This window comes from Vulpes vulpes, chromosome 3 (assembly GCF_048418805.1).
Source record: "Vulpes vulpes isolate BD-2025 chromosome 3, VulVul3, whole genome shotgun sequence".
Classification (NCBI taxonomy): Eukaryota; Metazoa; Chordata; class Mammalia; order Carnivora; family Canidae; genus Vulpes; species Vulpes vulpes.
In genome coordinates, this window is record NC_132782.1 from 152,262,394 (window position 1) to 152,279,170 (window position 16,777).

The window sequence follows — 16,777 nt, forward strand, 5'->3', positions numbered from 1 at the left end:
CCTCCAGCTCAGGCCCCGACCCGCACAGGCCGGGGCGCCCGGGGCACCCGTTTCCTTCCCATTACTTCGCCGTACCCATGCCGACGGGGAGGAGTCACCAGGCCAGGGGCCGGGCAGGAGCTGCTCTGGAAGCCAGGGGTCGCGGCGACCTCAACCCAAGGCCCGCCGCCGCCCCTGCCCTAAGGACGGGGAGGGCTGCACGCACTGGGGCTGGGTTTGGGGACCGCGTCCCAGACACGGACACCGTTGTGTACTGTTGGGTCACGGCCCGCGGATGCTCAGTGAGGCTCCCTACGGACACGCACTTGGAGCCCAAGCTGAACGCTGAGCTGCTCCGACTCAGCCTCTTGGTGCAGCAGATACTGCGTCTGGGGAAGGAGCATGTGAAGAGCCCTTTTGTGACGTGACACGATCCCCTTACATGGGGCTCGGGCCCTCTCCACCCACCTAGGTCGCCGCAGACCCTTGAGTCACCGTTTCTTTGGGAAAGAATTTCAGGCCGTCACCTGCTGCCGGCGGGGGGGGGGGGGGGGGGGGGGGGGGGGGGGGGGGGTGACTTCCTCCACTTAACAGGCCTGATCTGGCAGAGGAAGTGCTGGATGCCGAGGGACCGCGTCTCCACCCTTTAATGACAGCTCATCTCTCGTGGAAATCGCCATCATGTGCGGACCGTGAGGTCCTAGGATCATAGGGTCTTACTTTTGACTTCTCAAGCACGCGCCGAGGAAGAAGGGATCCCGCGTGCCCGTCCCCGACGCCGCGGCCAGGCCTGCTCGCCGTCCTCTCGCCCTCTCCCCGCCCGGCTAGTTTCCGTCGTCGAGGACTGGCCGCGCCTCGGACGTCCTGCGCCCAGAATCAACGGCGCCTGCGCCCAAGCCTGGCTTCCTTTGCTCCATGTGATGCCTGCAGGTTGGCCCACGAGGTCTGCGTGCGGCTCTGCTCGGTGGCCCTTTGTCCCCAACCTATGGGCGGGCTCCTGGGCTGAGCCGCTGGCCGCCCTCCCCCCTGCGTCTCCTCCCCTGTACCTGCGGGGCCTCCGGGCCTCATCCCAGAGCTCCGGCCTCAGCCCCGGCCCTCGGGCCCTCGTAACCCCCCAGCCCCGCCCCCGCGGCCTCAGCGCCCCTCACTTGCTCACCCTCCTGCTCCTCCTCTGCTGTTCTCTCATCTTCCCTGTGCCTGGTGCTGCTGCTCAGAAACCCTTGGGGCCTCCCCCCTCACAGGACGGTCAGCGCAAGCCCAGGGCTGCCCCTCAGGACTTGCCCTCCAGCCCGCCCCCCCCAGCACCTTGCACCCAGTGCCACCCCTTGGGACCCGCCTGCCCCCCCAGCACCCATACCCAGTGCTACCCCCTCAATACCTGCTATGCAGCCCAGCACCCCATACCCAGTGCCGCCCCCTGGGACCCGCCGTGCACCCGCCCCCCCAGGACCCATACCCAGTGCGTGGTCTCAAGAATTAGGGGGAGGGACACGCAGCGCCCAGGGCCGTGAGGGCATCACTCACCGAAGACAGGGCCTGGGAAAGAGGGTGGGCACAGGCAGCAGGCGTCGCCGGCTCCTCCGGGGTCCTGGTGAAGCAGCAGCGCTCCGTGTGCGGGACCTTCAGCGGCTTCCCCCCAAGGCTGGGAGTCGTGGGTCACGGAGCCGGAGCCTCATCTGCCATGAAGGCCCTCGGGTCAGGCAGGAGCCCAGGACCTGACGTAGGCTCTTCGGTTTCCTCGCTCCAACAGCCCTGCCCGAGGGACCCCTGTCGTCCCGTCCCAGCTCAGACGCGCACGCCCGAGTTTGGAGAAGTGATGGCAGCGGGTCACAGCAGGGACGAGCCAGGCGCCGCCGGACCTGATGGTCACAGCCCCAACCACGCCGCTGCCTCTGTCCTGCGGGACGGAGCCCCCGAAAACCGAGTCCGAGGAAGGAACAGGAGCCGTAGAAAGGCTCCTCAGGGGACAAGGACAGGATGGGCCAGCGGCACCAAGAGGAGGCACTTCCCAGAAGGAAGGGCTGCTCGGAAACCCGCCTAACCCTGTGCAGCGGGGAGCCCGCGGGGCCGTCAGCGCTGACGTCGGGTGCTTGGCCCTGCAAGTCCGGGTCGTGGGAGCAGTCGGCAGTTCCCGGGCCTGGTTCACAGCGTTGAAGGCTGAGTATGGGTGGGAAGAGCCGTTCTTTCACGCGGACGCGTTTTAATTCCTGAGCAAACGCACACATGGGTAGAACCACCAGGCAAGACTGAGCATCGTATTGGCGTTTCTCTCGGAACCGACTCGGAATCACCGAGGAAGCTTTTTGGGTTGTTTTTTAGATTTTGTTTACTTGAGAGAGAGCATGAGGAGGTGCTGAGGGAGAAGCAGCTCCCCCTGAGCAGGGAGCCCGACACGGGGCTCAAACCCAGGACCCCGGGGTCACGACCTGAGCAGAAGGCAGATGCTTCACCGGCGGAGCCCCCGGGCACCCCACATGGGAAGGCTTAACACGGACTCCTGGGTCCTGCCACAGACCAACTGGATCAGACTTTTCCTTATAACAAGTGCCCCAGATGCTACAGACACACAGGGGAGGTAGGAACCCTCTACTCAGGCTCTGCAGCCGTCTCCGGGTTTATTAGCCAGACGGGCTCACTCTCATGGCTTCCTGCGGCTTCTCAGGGACGTGGGGTCATCCTGTGTCTTACCTAGAACCAGTTCTCCTTCCCTCAGGCCTTCTCCCCAGGCCGCTGGACCCGGCCGATGTGGCTGAGCCGTGACGACCTCGTGCCTGAGCAGCAGGCCCCGCGTGGAGTGCTCCCTGCCGCCTCCCGGTCCTCTGCGTGTTCCTGACGGTCAGAGGCAGGCCCTGTCGGCGGTGAAGAGGACGGCCCCGGGAGTCAGGGGGCCCCAGTCCACCCCGCCACGGGCATCGGCACGGCCTTTGGCAAGACCCCTGTGACCTGCGTCTCATCTGTGAAACTGAAATGGCAACAGAGCTCCTCTCTGAGAGGATTAAATGAAAGGATCCACGGAATTCGCTTACTGCGTACACGGGGGTAGTGGTCAGGAATCATCGTGACAGCAGCATCGCCGTCCAGGGTCGTCATCAGGACTCGAGGACGTGTGCGTGGGCAGCAGGCGGCATGAGCCCCTCCACGGTACCGGCGGGGCTGCGAGCATCTGCAGGTGTAAAACCTGCTACCTGGTTGCTCCTAAGGGGTTTTATTATTTGACAGGGAGGGAGGGAGGGAGGGAGAAGCAGGCTCCGCAGCAGGGGCCGCCTGGGGCTGCATCCCAGGACCCCGGGGCCGAGCCCGGAGCTGAAGGCCGAGGCTCCACCGCGGAGCCCCCGGAGCACGACCCTGAGAGGACTTCGAGGTCTTGAGAGACGGTTGTTCGCTGTCCTCCCTGTGCCGACCCTGGGCCCACAGAGCCCGGCAACAGCGCCGCTCGCCCAGCGCCCACCCTTCCCCGCCCCGCCCCGCCTCTCTCTTCCCCCTCGGCCCGGCCCTTGTTCCTTGTGCCCTTTGCTCTCGGAGCCGTGCGGAGGAGGGCAGGACGTGCCGCTCACAGGCCATGCTTGCTCTTGCAGCCACGGGCTGTGCTCACGGGCAGGAGGCAGCGTCAGGTCCCACGTCCCTGTTGTCAAGTCTCGGGCTCCGGGGCGTTGGGCAGAAACAACAAGGTCACCCCGCAGCAGCCTGACATCCTGCAGCCGTCGGCGTCCCTTCACAACAAGCACAATGCGCTTCACGGGGGCCAGGGAGCTTGTGCAACCAGCGCGGGGGCTGCGGGGCTGCAGGGGCAGGAGCAGGGGCTGTGGGGGCTGCAGGGGCAGGGGCTGACTTCCAGCAAGAGCACGGCTGGGCCGGAGCAGCAGGGCGCCGGGAATCCTGAGGCTGCTGCACCTTTGTCAGCAGCCTGAGCTCTTGACGGACGCCAGGATGCCCCTGCCCCCCAGTCCCCAGGGCACAGCCAATGGTGAGCTAGGCCCCAAGTCCTGGCTGTTCCTCCTGCTGCCCAGATCCCGACGCGTGCACCCCTGGGGACCCCTAGTTGGGGGAGAGCCTCGGTTGGCCTGAGCTGCCATCACAAAGCCCCACAGACCCGAGTGGCTGCAAGGCCAGAATATCTGGGAGGCGAGCCGTCTGCAGTCAGGCAGCGACAGGCCCCGTGCCCACGTGCTCTTCCCTCCGTGCCCACGGTCTTCTCGTGAGGATCCCGGTCGGATGGGATTGGCGCCCAGCCTACTGAGCTCATCCCACAGGATCGTACCCCTAAAATCCCTCTCCCCAAAGGCAGCTGGGTTGCTGGGGGTTAGAACCTCGACGTGTCACTGTGGGGGAGGCACGCTGGAGCTGATGACACGGGGGGCAGTGTTGTCTGCGCAGCGCTGGGCTCGGGGCATGGCAGGGGAGGGCGGGGTAGCCCAGTGCTGGGTGTGAGGTGCTGGGTGCAGGGCCACAGGGTGCTGAGAGCCCATCCAGGGGACGTGACCAGAGGGTGTAGGTGCTCACGCTCAGCACAAGTAGTCTTTGCATTTATTGTTCTCACACGCTCATTTTATCTGATGCTCTCAACAGCCCTTTGAAATAGAAAAATACTATCATCCCCGTTTTTCCCGTGAGAAATCTGAGGCTTACGTAGGTCTTGAGTCCCTCCCCGGGCCCTGGCGCCCCGGCGCTCGGTGGTGGCAAGGGCAGGAGTGAGCTCTGGTCCCGACCTAGGCCTTGAGGACATCCCTGGAACGAAGTGTCCGAGGCACAGCACGAAGGCCGTGGGACAGGTTACGCTGGAGGGACGCGCAAGTGTGCCCGCAAATGTGAAAGCAGCAGCAGCCACGCGGATCCAGCCCGGTTCTGCAAGATTTTCTCATTTTTCCAGAAATCTTTCTTCATCTTAAAGTGAAATATCTTCCAAGTTAAAACACACACACATGCGCACACCTGCATGCACACACATGCACACACGCACATGGACACGCATGCACATGTGTGCACACACGTGCGCACATATGCAGATGTGCACCACGCACACCTATACATGCACGCACATGGACACATGCACACACGTGTACACGCATGTGTGCACATGCACACGGACACACGCACACATGCATGTGTGCACACATGTACACACCTGTACGTGCACACACATGCATGCACACGGACACATATATGCACGTGTGCACACATGCACGTGCACACGCTTGCATTAACCCTGTGCAGGGCCCAACCAAACACGTCTGCCCTCAGCCTGTAGGCTCTGGCTGAAGCTAAGTGTGCACGGGGTGAAATGCGTGTTCCTGGACGGCTCAGGGACCCCTTCTCCGGCCGTGTTAGAAAGATGCCGCTGCCGGATCGGGTTGCCGTGAATCCTCGTCTGCCAGGGAACCTTGGGGCCCGCGATCGTTAAATAGCCGTGTGCACGGGGCACAGTCCTGGTGGCACTCCCAGCCACCCCGTGAGGTAGGGCTGCTGCCTGCACCACTGCCACAGACGGGGGGATGACGAGGACAGGGAGGCGTTGACGGCAGAGGCGGAGTGACAAGGTCGCGGAGTTTTTATCAAACTGGGGTCCATGCAGACCTTTGCGCCTCTGGGGCAGGGACAGCGCTAGTGGCCCAGGGTCTCCGGATGCTGACCTCAGCCCTGCCTCCCCGCGACACCCAGAACATGTTGCTCAGCTCATGGAAAGGACAGGGGACGTCTGCTGTTCAGGGCACTAGACAAACAGACGCTTTCCGCAGCAGAAGGGGCGTTGCACAGACGCCAGGCACTCAGCAAGCCCAGGACTCCAGGTCGTCGGTGTCAGGGTCACCCTCACCCCAAGTGAGTCCGATGAACGGGAGCTGCACCCTTCTCTGGGCGGCGGAGCGTGGCTGCTGCGGGGAGAGGCCTACAGGCTGGTTCCGGGCTTAGGAGCCGCGTGAGCCGGGAGCCAGCGTCTTGAACTTCAGGGGCCTCATCCCTAAGGTGAGGATGAAACCGTAATCCACCCTCCAGGGCAGGGCGCGGCTTCACGGGCTCCCGCACGAAGGCAGCATGTGCACCGGAGGCTCCGTGCAGACGCCAGGCGGTCGTTGCCTCGGAAGCTCTTCTCCAAGAGGAGAGCGAGCCTGTTATCCAGCTGGTGGCCCGAACGCCAGCCAGACGTCCTTGCCCCCAGGGAAGAGCAGAGCACCCCCTCGGGAGGCTCAGATGGGCGCGGGGTGCTGCAGGCCGGGAGGAAGTGCTCCGCGGGACCACCCCCCCCCCGCAGGTATTCCTGCAAACAGAGCCTGACGGTGAGCGGTTTGCTCAGAGCCACGCGGGGGGGGGACAGGGGTGGCCCCGGCCGGTGCCTGGGAAGTGGGGAACAGCGGCAGGACGGCTGCCTCGGGCCTGGGAGCCCATGTGCCCTGGAGGCGAGGAGGGTGCTGCGCGCTGTCCTCACGCCACAGGGACATTAGAGTCCTCAGGCTGCAGCCCGGGAGGCAGGCCCTGCCCAGGGGAATCCTGCTCACATTCTGGAGGCAGGGCCAGTGCTCAGGGGGCAGGGGGCGTGGGGTGAGCTATGGGAGGAGGGCAGGGTGGCGCCGGGGGCCCCGGGAGTGGATGTGGCCGCTGAGGAGCCGGGGGAGTGGGGGGTCGAGGGGGCAGGACGTGGCTGCCGTTGGGGGGGGGGCCGAGGGGGTGGCCTCCTGTCTTGCAGCCTCTGCGGCCCCAGCTCACAACCCTCCTGTGGCCTCGGGAGTGCGGAGTCAGCCCAGGTCCCCGCCAGCGCCTGGGGCACAGACACTGAGTCCAGCTGGTGGGGGAGGCCCCTTGCATCCACCTGCTCCCACGGGTCCTCAGGCCGCCACCCTGGGGTCTGGCCGGCTCGCATCCCCCAGACACGGGGGCACCTGCCCCCCCCCAGCCTGCCTGTGGTATCCACCCCTGGACGGGCTCACGGCCCCGGAAGTCCCCTCGAGCCCTTCCCAGGTGGCTGGGGACAGAGCAGGAGAGCAGCCTGACCCCAGGGCCCAGGCCACGGAGGAGTGTCGTCAGCCACAGCCCCAACGAGGCCACTGGAGGGGGGTGAGGAGAGTCGGGTTAGAAATCCCTGCTGCTCCACAGATCCCCTTTGACGTTTGCAGGGCGTCCATCACCGACAGTCTGAGCGGAAAGGTCCCCACTTTTTCTTGAACACACACTTCCCCATCGGCCTAGCATTCCTCCGCGGCTGCAAACCTCGATATTGCCTAAAAACGCACCCTTTGTGCAAAGTTCCGCGGAGGTGCCCTCCCTCGCCGCTCCCTGGTGCCGGGGCTTGAATCCAGGTAGTAGTTGGGTGAAGGAGCCAAAATGAGATAAAAGTCAAACCCTCCGTTAAGGTGCAGAGCAGGGATATTAGACCACGGGTAACGGGGCCTGGCTTGCGGACGCTCGCAGCCGCCGCAGGCCCCTAACTACCCCCGATGTTTGTGTTTCCTCTTAGAAGATTCTAGAAGAGGCTCCGTCGTGCCGTATGTTGGGGTGCATGGATTAGATGCCTTGTGCTGCAGGATTCACGGAGGAGCTCCAGGGGGAGGGCCTTCTAGTAACCACCTCCCAGAGCCCGCGACGACTGGGGAGGTGCACCCTTTCCCCCTTGGAAACGGAGGCTTTGGGACCGTCTAAACAGTTGTGGTCTTTTCAGGTTTCAGGTAGAAACAAGGGTTGAAGATGTCCAGCAAAACAGCAAGCACCAACAACATCGCCCAGGCACGGAGAACGGTGCAACAGCTGAGAATGGAAGCCTCCATCGAGAGAATAAAGGTGAGAAGCCGGCGGGGCCGAGGCCCCTCTGCTCTGCAGACGCTGGGCCATGTTTCGGGGAAGGTAATGCCCCGTAGGGCAGCTTGGGCTCGGGATTCTCCCAGGCCAAGCGGGGAGTCTCCCAAAGCCCTGGGCAGCCAAAGGGTCGGAGTTAAGCCTATTTGGACGGAAAAACCTAAAACCCAGGACGGGCACCTGCTTCCCTGAACGAGCACCGTCAGGTCCCGTGACCTGTGTTCCGCCTTGGGACGGGCGTCCGGGTGGGCTGTCTGGACACCCTTGTCGTACCTCTGGAGTCCACTGAGCGCCCAGAGTGATCGGTGCGGGTGAGGTAGCCGTGGGCAGCGAGCCGACGCGCACGGCCTCCTTTGTGAAGGGCGCGCTGCTTTTTAAATGCGTGTAGACTATTTTAAGGACACGTTCTGCACCCAGGGGCAGTAGTGCCAGCCTTCGTTGAGCTCTGGAAGAAACGGGAAGGCATTTATAAGGTCGCCTGGCTGCGCAGCCCTTGCCCCCCAAATCCCAAGAGGGAACGCGGCATTGCACGCCCTGGAATGTCGTGACGAATGGTGTTTCCTAGAGACTGAAGCAGTCACCTGATACATTCCTCTGGGCCTGGGGAGAGTCACCTGTCTCCAAAACAGGAGGCTGCCTGTGCTGTTGACAGGCCCCAGCTGCCCCGTGCTCCTTGCCTGGAGGCTCTGGGCTGACGATTCTGTGGGATATCCCACCCAGCCATGGCATTTTCCATTTTTAACTCCTGCCAGAGGAAGGCACGGAGTCCTCCCGCTCGGGTTTGGTCTCTCCTTTTTATTTTCCCAAGCTCAGGGTTTAACAGTGACTGTCGAAGCTCTTCTAGAACTTGACTCTCTCTCTCTCTCTCTCTCTCTCTCTCTCAAGAGTATTGACTCCAAGCCAGGAATCCAGTTCCTGAACTCCGTTCTGCATTCCAGTCCTGTATCAAATACAAACTAAGACACAGCGTCCCCCGATTCACGTATACGTCCCCTCTCCCCACCCTCTGAGCATTTCAAGTCTATGGATAGTCCGTTGTAGCAACAAACACCCATATGCTCTTTGCCAAGATTCACCAATGATTAACAGTTCGACACACATGCTTTCTCTGTCTACACCCACATAACACACATCCTCTAAACAAACCAGTTGGAAAAAAAAATTTAAAAAAAGATAAACCAGTTGGAAGTCGTTCGCAGACATGGTCACTCTTCCCCCTTGATTACTTCAGCACCTGGCTCCTAACACAAGGGCATCCTTCTTCACGGCCACAGTACAACGATGACATTTAGGATCCTCTGATAACCCAGCACACAGTCCGTTTTGGAAGGATCCAGGCCGCGTGTTTTGCAGAAGGGTCCTCACTTTGGATACCACCTGTGTGCGATGATCTGATTCCTGTTACTTGTCTTGGCAGGAATACGTGCCAGCTGGGGGGACGTCCTCTGTGCTCACCCCAGGAGACACGTGATGTCCTTTTGTCTGACCTTGAAGTCTGATCACTCAAGGCCAGAGCTGCCAGATTTGTCCATTTATGAGCCTCTTCCCCTTACTAACGAATAAGTAATAGAGGAGAACGAGGCTGACTCTCAAAGTATCACCCCCACCGTCTTCCACCCAATGGGCCAGGATTCAACTCTACTTTTTTTTTTTTTTTTTTGGTGTTCAATTTGCCAACATATAGAATAACACCCAGTGCCCGTCCCATCAAGTGCCCCCCTCAACTCTACTTTTAATGTCTGTTTGCTTTGGTTTTTTTCTACACGTCAGGTTTCAAAGGCATCAGCGGACCTCATGTCCTACTGTGAGGAGCACGCCAGGAGCGACCCTTTGCTGATAGGGATACCGACCTCAGAAAACCCTTTCAAGGATAAAAAAACTTGCATCATCCTATAGAGGAACAGAGAAAGGGCTCCTCGCCTCTCCTCAACAAAGCAAATTATGAGCAGCTCCTTGGAAGAAATTTACCTTCAGCTTATCTGGTAACCACTGCTAATAACTAAAATACTCTAACTTGGAATAATCGACTCCGACGTCTTTATTTTTCCAAGTTGCCTTTTCTTTAAAACACCTTTTTCTGATTTAATACGGAATAACGGTCTTCTTTTCTACCCGGTAACTATGGTGTCCTCTTGGGTTACTGCTTAAGAAAAGTTGGTTTGGGCCATTTCGGAAAAAAAAAAAAAAAAAAAAAAACCAGTGCTAACTTAAGTCCTAAAGCCTTTACATCATCCTGGGGTTGTGCCGACCTGCACCGTGTCCCTGGGCGAGGAGCGCCGTGTGTAAGTCTTTGTATATACACGTCTCAAGGCTTATTCCTTGTTAAAACGTCTCTCAGTTCCTCGGCTCCAGAAGCCACGCCTGTGCCCTGTCATATGTACGCGGTTCCCGAACAAAAAGTAAACGTCCTAAGGTCGGAGCCACTGTAACTGAGTGAGGAAGACTCCGTGCTGACCTCTTAGGCTCGTCACCTGCACCAAGTAAAATTAAAAACCGAACTACAGGCCCTCCTCTGAGGTTTCCCCAAGGGAGCCTTTGGGCTTCAGCGATCGCGGGTCTTGAAAAGGGGAAGAGGCCCCGGGCAGGACTGTGGGCAGCTGTTCCCCGGGGGCTCGTGTTCTCTGCAGTGAGGGGGACGTGCCCTGCAGGGGAAGGTCCGCCTTGATGCTTAAAGTAAAGGAGGGTCCACGGGAGCCCGGCAGAGAGAGCGAGAATGTGTCAAAGCCGTGTGCTTTCCTTAGCCAAACTTTGTGATTTCCTCCTCTCTGCCCTGCCCTTCAGCTCGCCTCTCCGGCCAGGACGGCTGTTTGCAGAGGTGAGGCTCACCCCCCGGCCCCAACGGGGTGGACCGTGGTGGGACCGGGGTGGGCTCCTCCTCTCCTGCAGGAGCCAAAGTCATCAGATTTGTCAAATACCCGGGGCGGGGGGGGCGGCGTGTTCCCTGCTTGTCCGCACCCCCCGGGGCAGGCTTAGACCTGGGGTACACTTGGGCTTCAGGGTGCCAGCAGCTGTCCTCAGGTTCCTGGATGTTCCTCTGGGTGTGAACGCAGCCCTCAAGTCCTGGGGCTTGCCTGTGGGCATCCCAAGGAATCTCCTAGGCCACAGAGTATCTTAGCTTTATCAAAGAGGGAGGAAGGGCCCCCTTTTTTAAACTAAAAACGCTCCCTTAAGGGCGCACGCCATACACAAGCCTCTGATATTTTAATTCATGTTTAGTTCCTTAAAATACCTACTAATGAAGGATTGAAAGCTCACCTTCCAAAAGGATCCAACCCCCAAGATGGAACTATTTACAGCGCTTTCCCCTAGTCCTATACGCTCTTGCTCTGCAACGCAAGCCCCCCCCCCGCCCCCCCCGCCCTACAGTCGCACGTCTGGGTTCCGAGTCTGAAGCTGACTGGGGCTGAACAGATGTGGGGCTATTTTTAAGCTGCTCAAACCGAGTCAGGACTTCCCCAGCCACCTATCTTTTCAACATTGTGAACTGCCCTCACTTTTCCAACATCATGTGAAAAATCATGCCACTGGCCTTAACCCCTTGACGTCTCCCGCTTGGTTTTGCAACACGCCCGGTTTCCGAGAAAATTACAGGCACCTGTTCAGGAGCGAGAGGGGTGACACTCGAAATGTGCACTAAAAACACGTGACACTTAACGCTTCACTCCATGAGGCCTTTTCCTTTAACAAGTGTATTTTTCTACTGATGGTTTCAGAACACTAATCGTATTTTCATTCTGATTTTAACATTTTTCCTTAAGTATTTATAATGCAGCTTGTTAAATATTTTTATGAAATTTTATCATACCTACTCGGTATCTGTGCACCTTTTCAGTAGCAAGCATAAGTTTATTCTTTAGTACTAAATTATGTTCTTTTTAGCCAACGGGAGCCACGTAGGCTTTGCTCTCTATTTGTTGATATGCTTGTAGTGGGTAAGGAATGGACTTGAGGTCCCGGGAGGTTACATTTTTTGCCAGTCGGATATCATAAAGGCTAGGAGCACGACTGTCCTGTAACCTCTTAACTAGGCGTAGGGCATGTTCAAGAGAAGTGAAATCCCATCCTTTGACGCTGGACCCAGTGCGGAAAAATTGTAGCTAAATGTTGATTTACTTAACAGCTAGATGTCTATTTAAGAAAATCTATGTATAGGATATGCAGAAGTCACTTTTATTTATCAGGCTTTAATCTACTTACGAACCACGATTGAACTGTTCTGCAGCAGCTCGCTCATGATAATGCACAAATGCCCCGTATACGGTGGGTTTCTTTCCCCCAAAGCACCACTTTAAGGACACAGTAATCACATAATATACGTGCAGCTTCTCAGCTTCATATCTAGGAAGCTATTTAAATAGGTTCATTATATTTTTGTCTTTAATACTGCTTCTGTTAACGCTGATCTTTTTTCTCATTTTTGTATGTTCGTTAGTGCATGAATCTGTCCAATCGAGGCCCCAGGACCATGGCAAAATTTCTTGATTCCAAAGTATTTTATAGAAATACATTACACCAGGTTGTCCACAAGGGTAGAGGTTGTAGTTACTTTTTCTTCTAAAAAGAATCTGGTTTTTACATTTCCTTACCTTATTAAAATCAAAGTGCCATAATTACGTTTTAAAGGAAGGACCTGACCTGCTTTCTTTCTGCACTGTTTTTGTACTTTACTAATCTTTAAACTATCAAAGAAATTATACCAATGATTTAGTCATTTTGAGGCATAGGTTAGTTTAGGTAGTAAAGAGGTGCTGAACGTTGTCTTCAGATGCCACCTTCTCAGCCAATTTACAACCAACAGAAGTGTTATGCGATTAGTCCAGCTATTGATTGAAGATCTCTAGAGGCCCAAGAAAAGTACAGTACGTGTCAGTCCTTCTCAATAAAATATAATACCGGAATGTGTTATGAATTGCATTGATTTCTTTTATGGTGGAGCTGTTAATGGGAACAAAACACATGCATCAAATAGGATTCTGTGTAAATTAAAACAGAACCCTTACCTAAAGTTGGGCGGCCTGGATCGTAGCCTTGGAGTGTTTTCCAGCCAGTCTTGTGTCCCTGTGTCATGTGACTTTGGACAAGGCACTTCATCTTGCTGGGCCCCCGTTTCACCATCTGTAAAACAGGAGGCGTAAAGTAGATTATGGTGGGAACTTCCCCCAACCCCCCAGCGATGCCTCGGTCCAGCGGCCTACCCTCTCTACAGGTCCTGCCAACATGTTGGTGCTATAAGCTGCTTCAGATATACAATCGGTTCATCTATCACGTATGCTCATTTAATAGCTTTTGAAAGGCCTTTTTGTTACATAACTTTTTCTAGTTTTATGACTTGATTACTGTAATGTCTTGTTTTTAGTCATGTAACTCTAAACATCATTCACTTGATGTCTCAGTAATCTGCGTTTGATATATGGTTGAAGGGATTTTGTTATTTCATAGCATTCTTTGGCTACTCATCTGTCTAGCATCTTATTAACCTAAGCACTGTGATCATTGTTTGGAAATCTGTCCTATGGAAAGAATAAAAGCATTTACTTCACATGTACTTCACAGATTTGAAAGAAGTTTCATTAAAACGTTGTTCTCTTTAACAATGGATCAGTGCCTCACTGTATCATCCTACCTGTGGTTTGCTGAATAAATTAATAGAAGACCAGTTCTCTTCCCTTTCCCTCCATTCAGTTAACCTTTTCTGAACGCCTCCTGAGAACCAGATGTTGAACACAGGCTCTGACACTCGAATGAGCAAGACTCACACCAGCCTGAGCACAGCTCACGGTCCGGAGTAAGGTGGGTGGGAACGGCAGGTGCATAAACTAGTAATCAGAGTACAGTCCCGTGAGATGCCAGAGGAAGGAGAAGCAGCTCCGCATCAGTGAAGTCTGAAAAGGTTTCCAAAGGAAACCTTTGGGTCTTGAGAAAAGAGAAACTTTGTAAGCACTGGAATGAAGTCTTGGGAGGAATGAAGGAAGAAGAGGAGAGTGGCCTCAAAACCAGGGTGCAGGGTGCTCCCATAGTGCTCGTTTATCCTGTAAGCAACTGGAAGGCAGTGGAGGTTATTAAAGAGGAATGATACGACATCTAATGTGTGAGGGCTGTTTCCTGTCCTGAGACACAACTGTGACCATGGAAACAGGTAAATGAAAAGGCCATTACACTCCCAATGACTCATATTCACCAAGTGTGTGCCAAAGGTACCCTACTCCTCCTTAGTTCCTTCTCCTAGGGCCAAGATTCCCATGGAATGAAGGAAGAACATCGTCATCCAGAAAGGGAAAAAAGGTGGCCAGTGACTGTCTGGTTATGGACCAGGCAGCAAACGATGATTCGTGCCTTCAGATGAGCCTTCTGTTGCTCCAGTTACTGTCTCCTTATCAGAGCCATCCATGCCTACTAAGGCCATTTAATTGTAGGCCAGCCCTGGGCAAACATGTACAGCTGGTCTCAGGAACCCCCACTTCAACTATCAGGTTTTTTTCAGAAACCAGTGTTTTCTGGTCCTGAAGGAAAATACAATCCAAACAAATTCATCCTAAAATGCTAATGACTTAATGGTTAGTAGAAGATCACTGGAACTACAAAAGAGAACTATGGAAAGAGCAAAGCTTAGCATAAAGGGGCAAAAGTTAGAAGTCGTAGATCATCGAGAATTATACACATGAAGCATACCTATAGCCTATAAATTCTAGATCATCAATTATAAAAACAAGTAATTGAAATCATTGAGATACAGAATGGTAAGATCCCAGGTTTAGAAGTCTAAGAACTGTGCAACCAAAACATCTATGTGCAAGTTGCTACTGCTGGTCTCTAGATCCAGTCGCCACCCCCGTCCCCATCCTACCACACACACAATCTGTTTAGAGAAAAGTGACAGCCCTATTCACTAAAAGACTTTAAATCTGGTCCATAAGATAATCATCCTGTGACATAATGGCCCTGTGGATCCATAAGTTGATATATTAGGGGCAGGCCTAAGGCAGTCACGCCCTGGAAAAACCTGGCCAGCAGTACCTGCTTCATTCCAGACAATGATAGACTGGAGCATTAATGTCCCCTAGGACCAGGTTAAGGACAAGCCTAAGTAAAAGCTGGCATGTGAACAGAATGGAAAAACCAGAAATAAACCCATGTTTATATGGTCATTCTATGACAAAGGAGGCAAGAATGTACAATGAGGAAAACAGTCTCTTTGTTAGATCGTGCTGGGAAAGAATGCAAAAACAATGAAACTGGACTACTTTTTATACCATATACAAACTCAAAATGGACTAAAGACCTAAAAATGAGACATAAAACCATAAAACTCCTAGAAGAAAACAGAGGCAATGATTTCTTTAACATCAGTCCATTTCCTTTCCTCCGGGAAAGGAAACAAAGGCAAAAATAAACTATTGGGACTACAGCAAAATAAAAGGCTTTTGCATAGTGAAGGAAACAACAAAATGAAAAGGCAACCTACTGAATGGGAGAAGATACTTGCAAATGATGTATCTGATAAGGGATTAATGTTCAAAAATATATAAAGACCTTATACAACTCCAGACACACACACACACACACACACACACTCACACACACTCCAATTAAAAATGGGTAAGGGACCTGAATAGACATTTTTCCAAGGAAGACATCCAGATGGCCGACAGACATGAAGCGGTGCTCAACATTACCATCATCAGAGAAATGTAAATCAAAACCTCACACCTGTCAGAATGACTAGACTCAAAAGAAATAACATGTGGGGGTGAGGATGTAGAGAAAAGGAACCCTCTTACACGGTTGGTAGGAATGCAAATCAATGCAACAATGTGAAAAACAGTATGGAGGTTCCTCAAAAAATTAAAAGTCAACATACCGTATCGTCCAGTAATCCCCCTACTAGGTATTTACCCAAAGAAAACACAAACACTAATTTAAAAAGGTATATGCAAAAAAATAAAATAAACATAAAAATATATATGCACCCTTATGTTTATTATAGTATTAAAATTTTAATTCTAGTATAGTCGACATAGTTTTAAGTGTACAATATAATGATTAAGCAATGCTATACATCACTCAATGCTCATCAAGACAGTGTATTCTTACTTTCCTTCACCTATTTCACCCATTCCTCCACCCACCTCCCCTCTGGTAGCCATCTGTTTGTTCTCTACAGTTAAGAGTCTGGGGTTTTGTTTTGGTTTCTCTTTTTTCCCTTTGTTCATAATTCCACATATGAGGGAAATCATATTGGCACTTGTCCTCTGACTTTGAAATTACACTGTTTCATTTAGTGTAATATCATAGATCCATCCATGTTGTTGCAAATGGCAAGATTTCATTCTTTATAGCTGTATAATATTCCATCATTTTATATAAATATATTCATATTCATCTATCCATGGACATTTCATTGCTTTCATATCTTGGCTATTGTAAATTATGCTGCAACATAGCCAAATTAGAGAAGCAACTAAGCGTCTATGGGTAGATGAATGGATAAAGAAGAAGTAGCATACACACACACACACACACACACACACACACAAAATGGTTTATTATTCAGCTATAAATAATGAAATCTTGCCATTTGCAATAACATGGATGGATCTAGGAGGGTATTACACCAAGTGAAATAAGCCAAAGAAAAACACATACTATGTGAGTTCACTCATATGTGGAATCTAACAAAATTTAAAAAAAAAAAAAAAAAAAAACAGAAACCGACCCATAAACACAGAAGAGAATCTGGTGATTAGGGGATGGGGCAAAATGGATAAAGTCAAGTGGGAAGTACAGACTTCTGGTTATGGAATTGATACGTCACTGAGATACAAGGTACAGCGCAAATAATATAGTCAACAGTTTTATAATGTCATCATATAGTCACAGACGTCAGCTATTCTTGCGGGCATAGCATAATACACGGAGATGTGGAATCACTATGTTGTGCACCTGAAACTAATGTAACGTGTCAACCACACTTCAATGAAAAATTCTCAAACCCATGATGTAGTTACTATTATTATCCCTG

The 16,777-nt window shown here is 53.6% G+C and overlaps 1 protein-coding gene across 2 annotated transcripts in view; it reads left to right on the forward strand.

The window, feature by feature from the left end:
- GNG12 (G protein subunit gamma 12) overlaps nucleotides 1-13,349 on the forward strand; it is an 83,687-nt gene extending 70,338 nt beyond the window's left edge. For both annotated transcript variants that reach the window (XM_072754916.1, XM_072754917.1), the window contains 2 exons: nucleotides 7,625-7,743; nucleotides 9,529-13,349. In XM_072754916.1, the coding sequence (XP_072611017.1) occupies nucleotides 7,651-7,743; nucleotides 9,529-9,654 (219 nt within the window). In that variant the 5' untranslated portion in view covers nucleotides 7,625-7,650 and the 3' untranslated portion in view covers nucleotides 9,655-13,349. The remainder of the gene's footprint in view (nucleotides 1-7,624; nucleotides 7,744-9,528) is intronic.
- The last annotated feature ends 3,428 nt before the right edge of the window (nucleotides 13,350-16,777 follow it).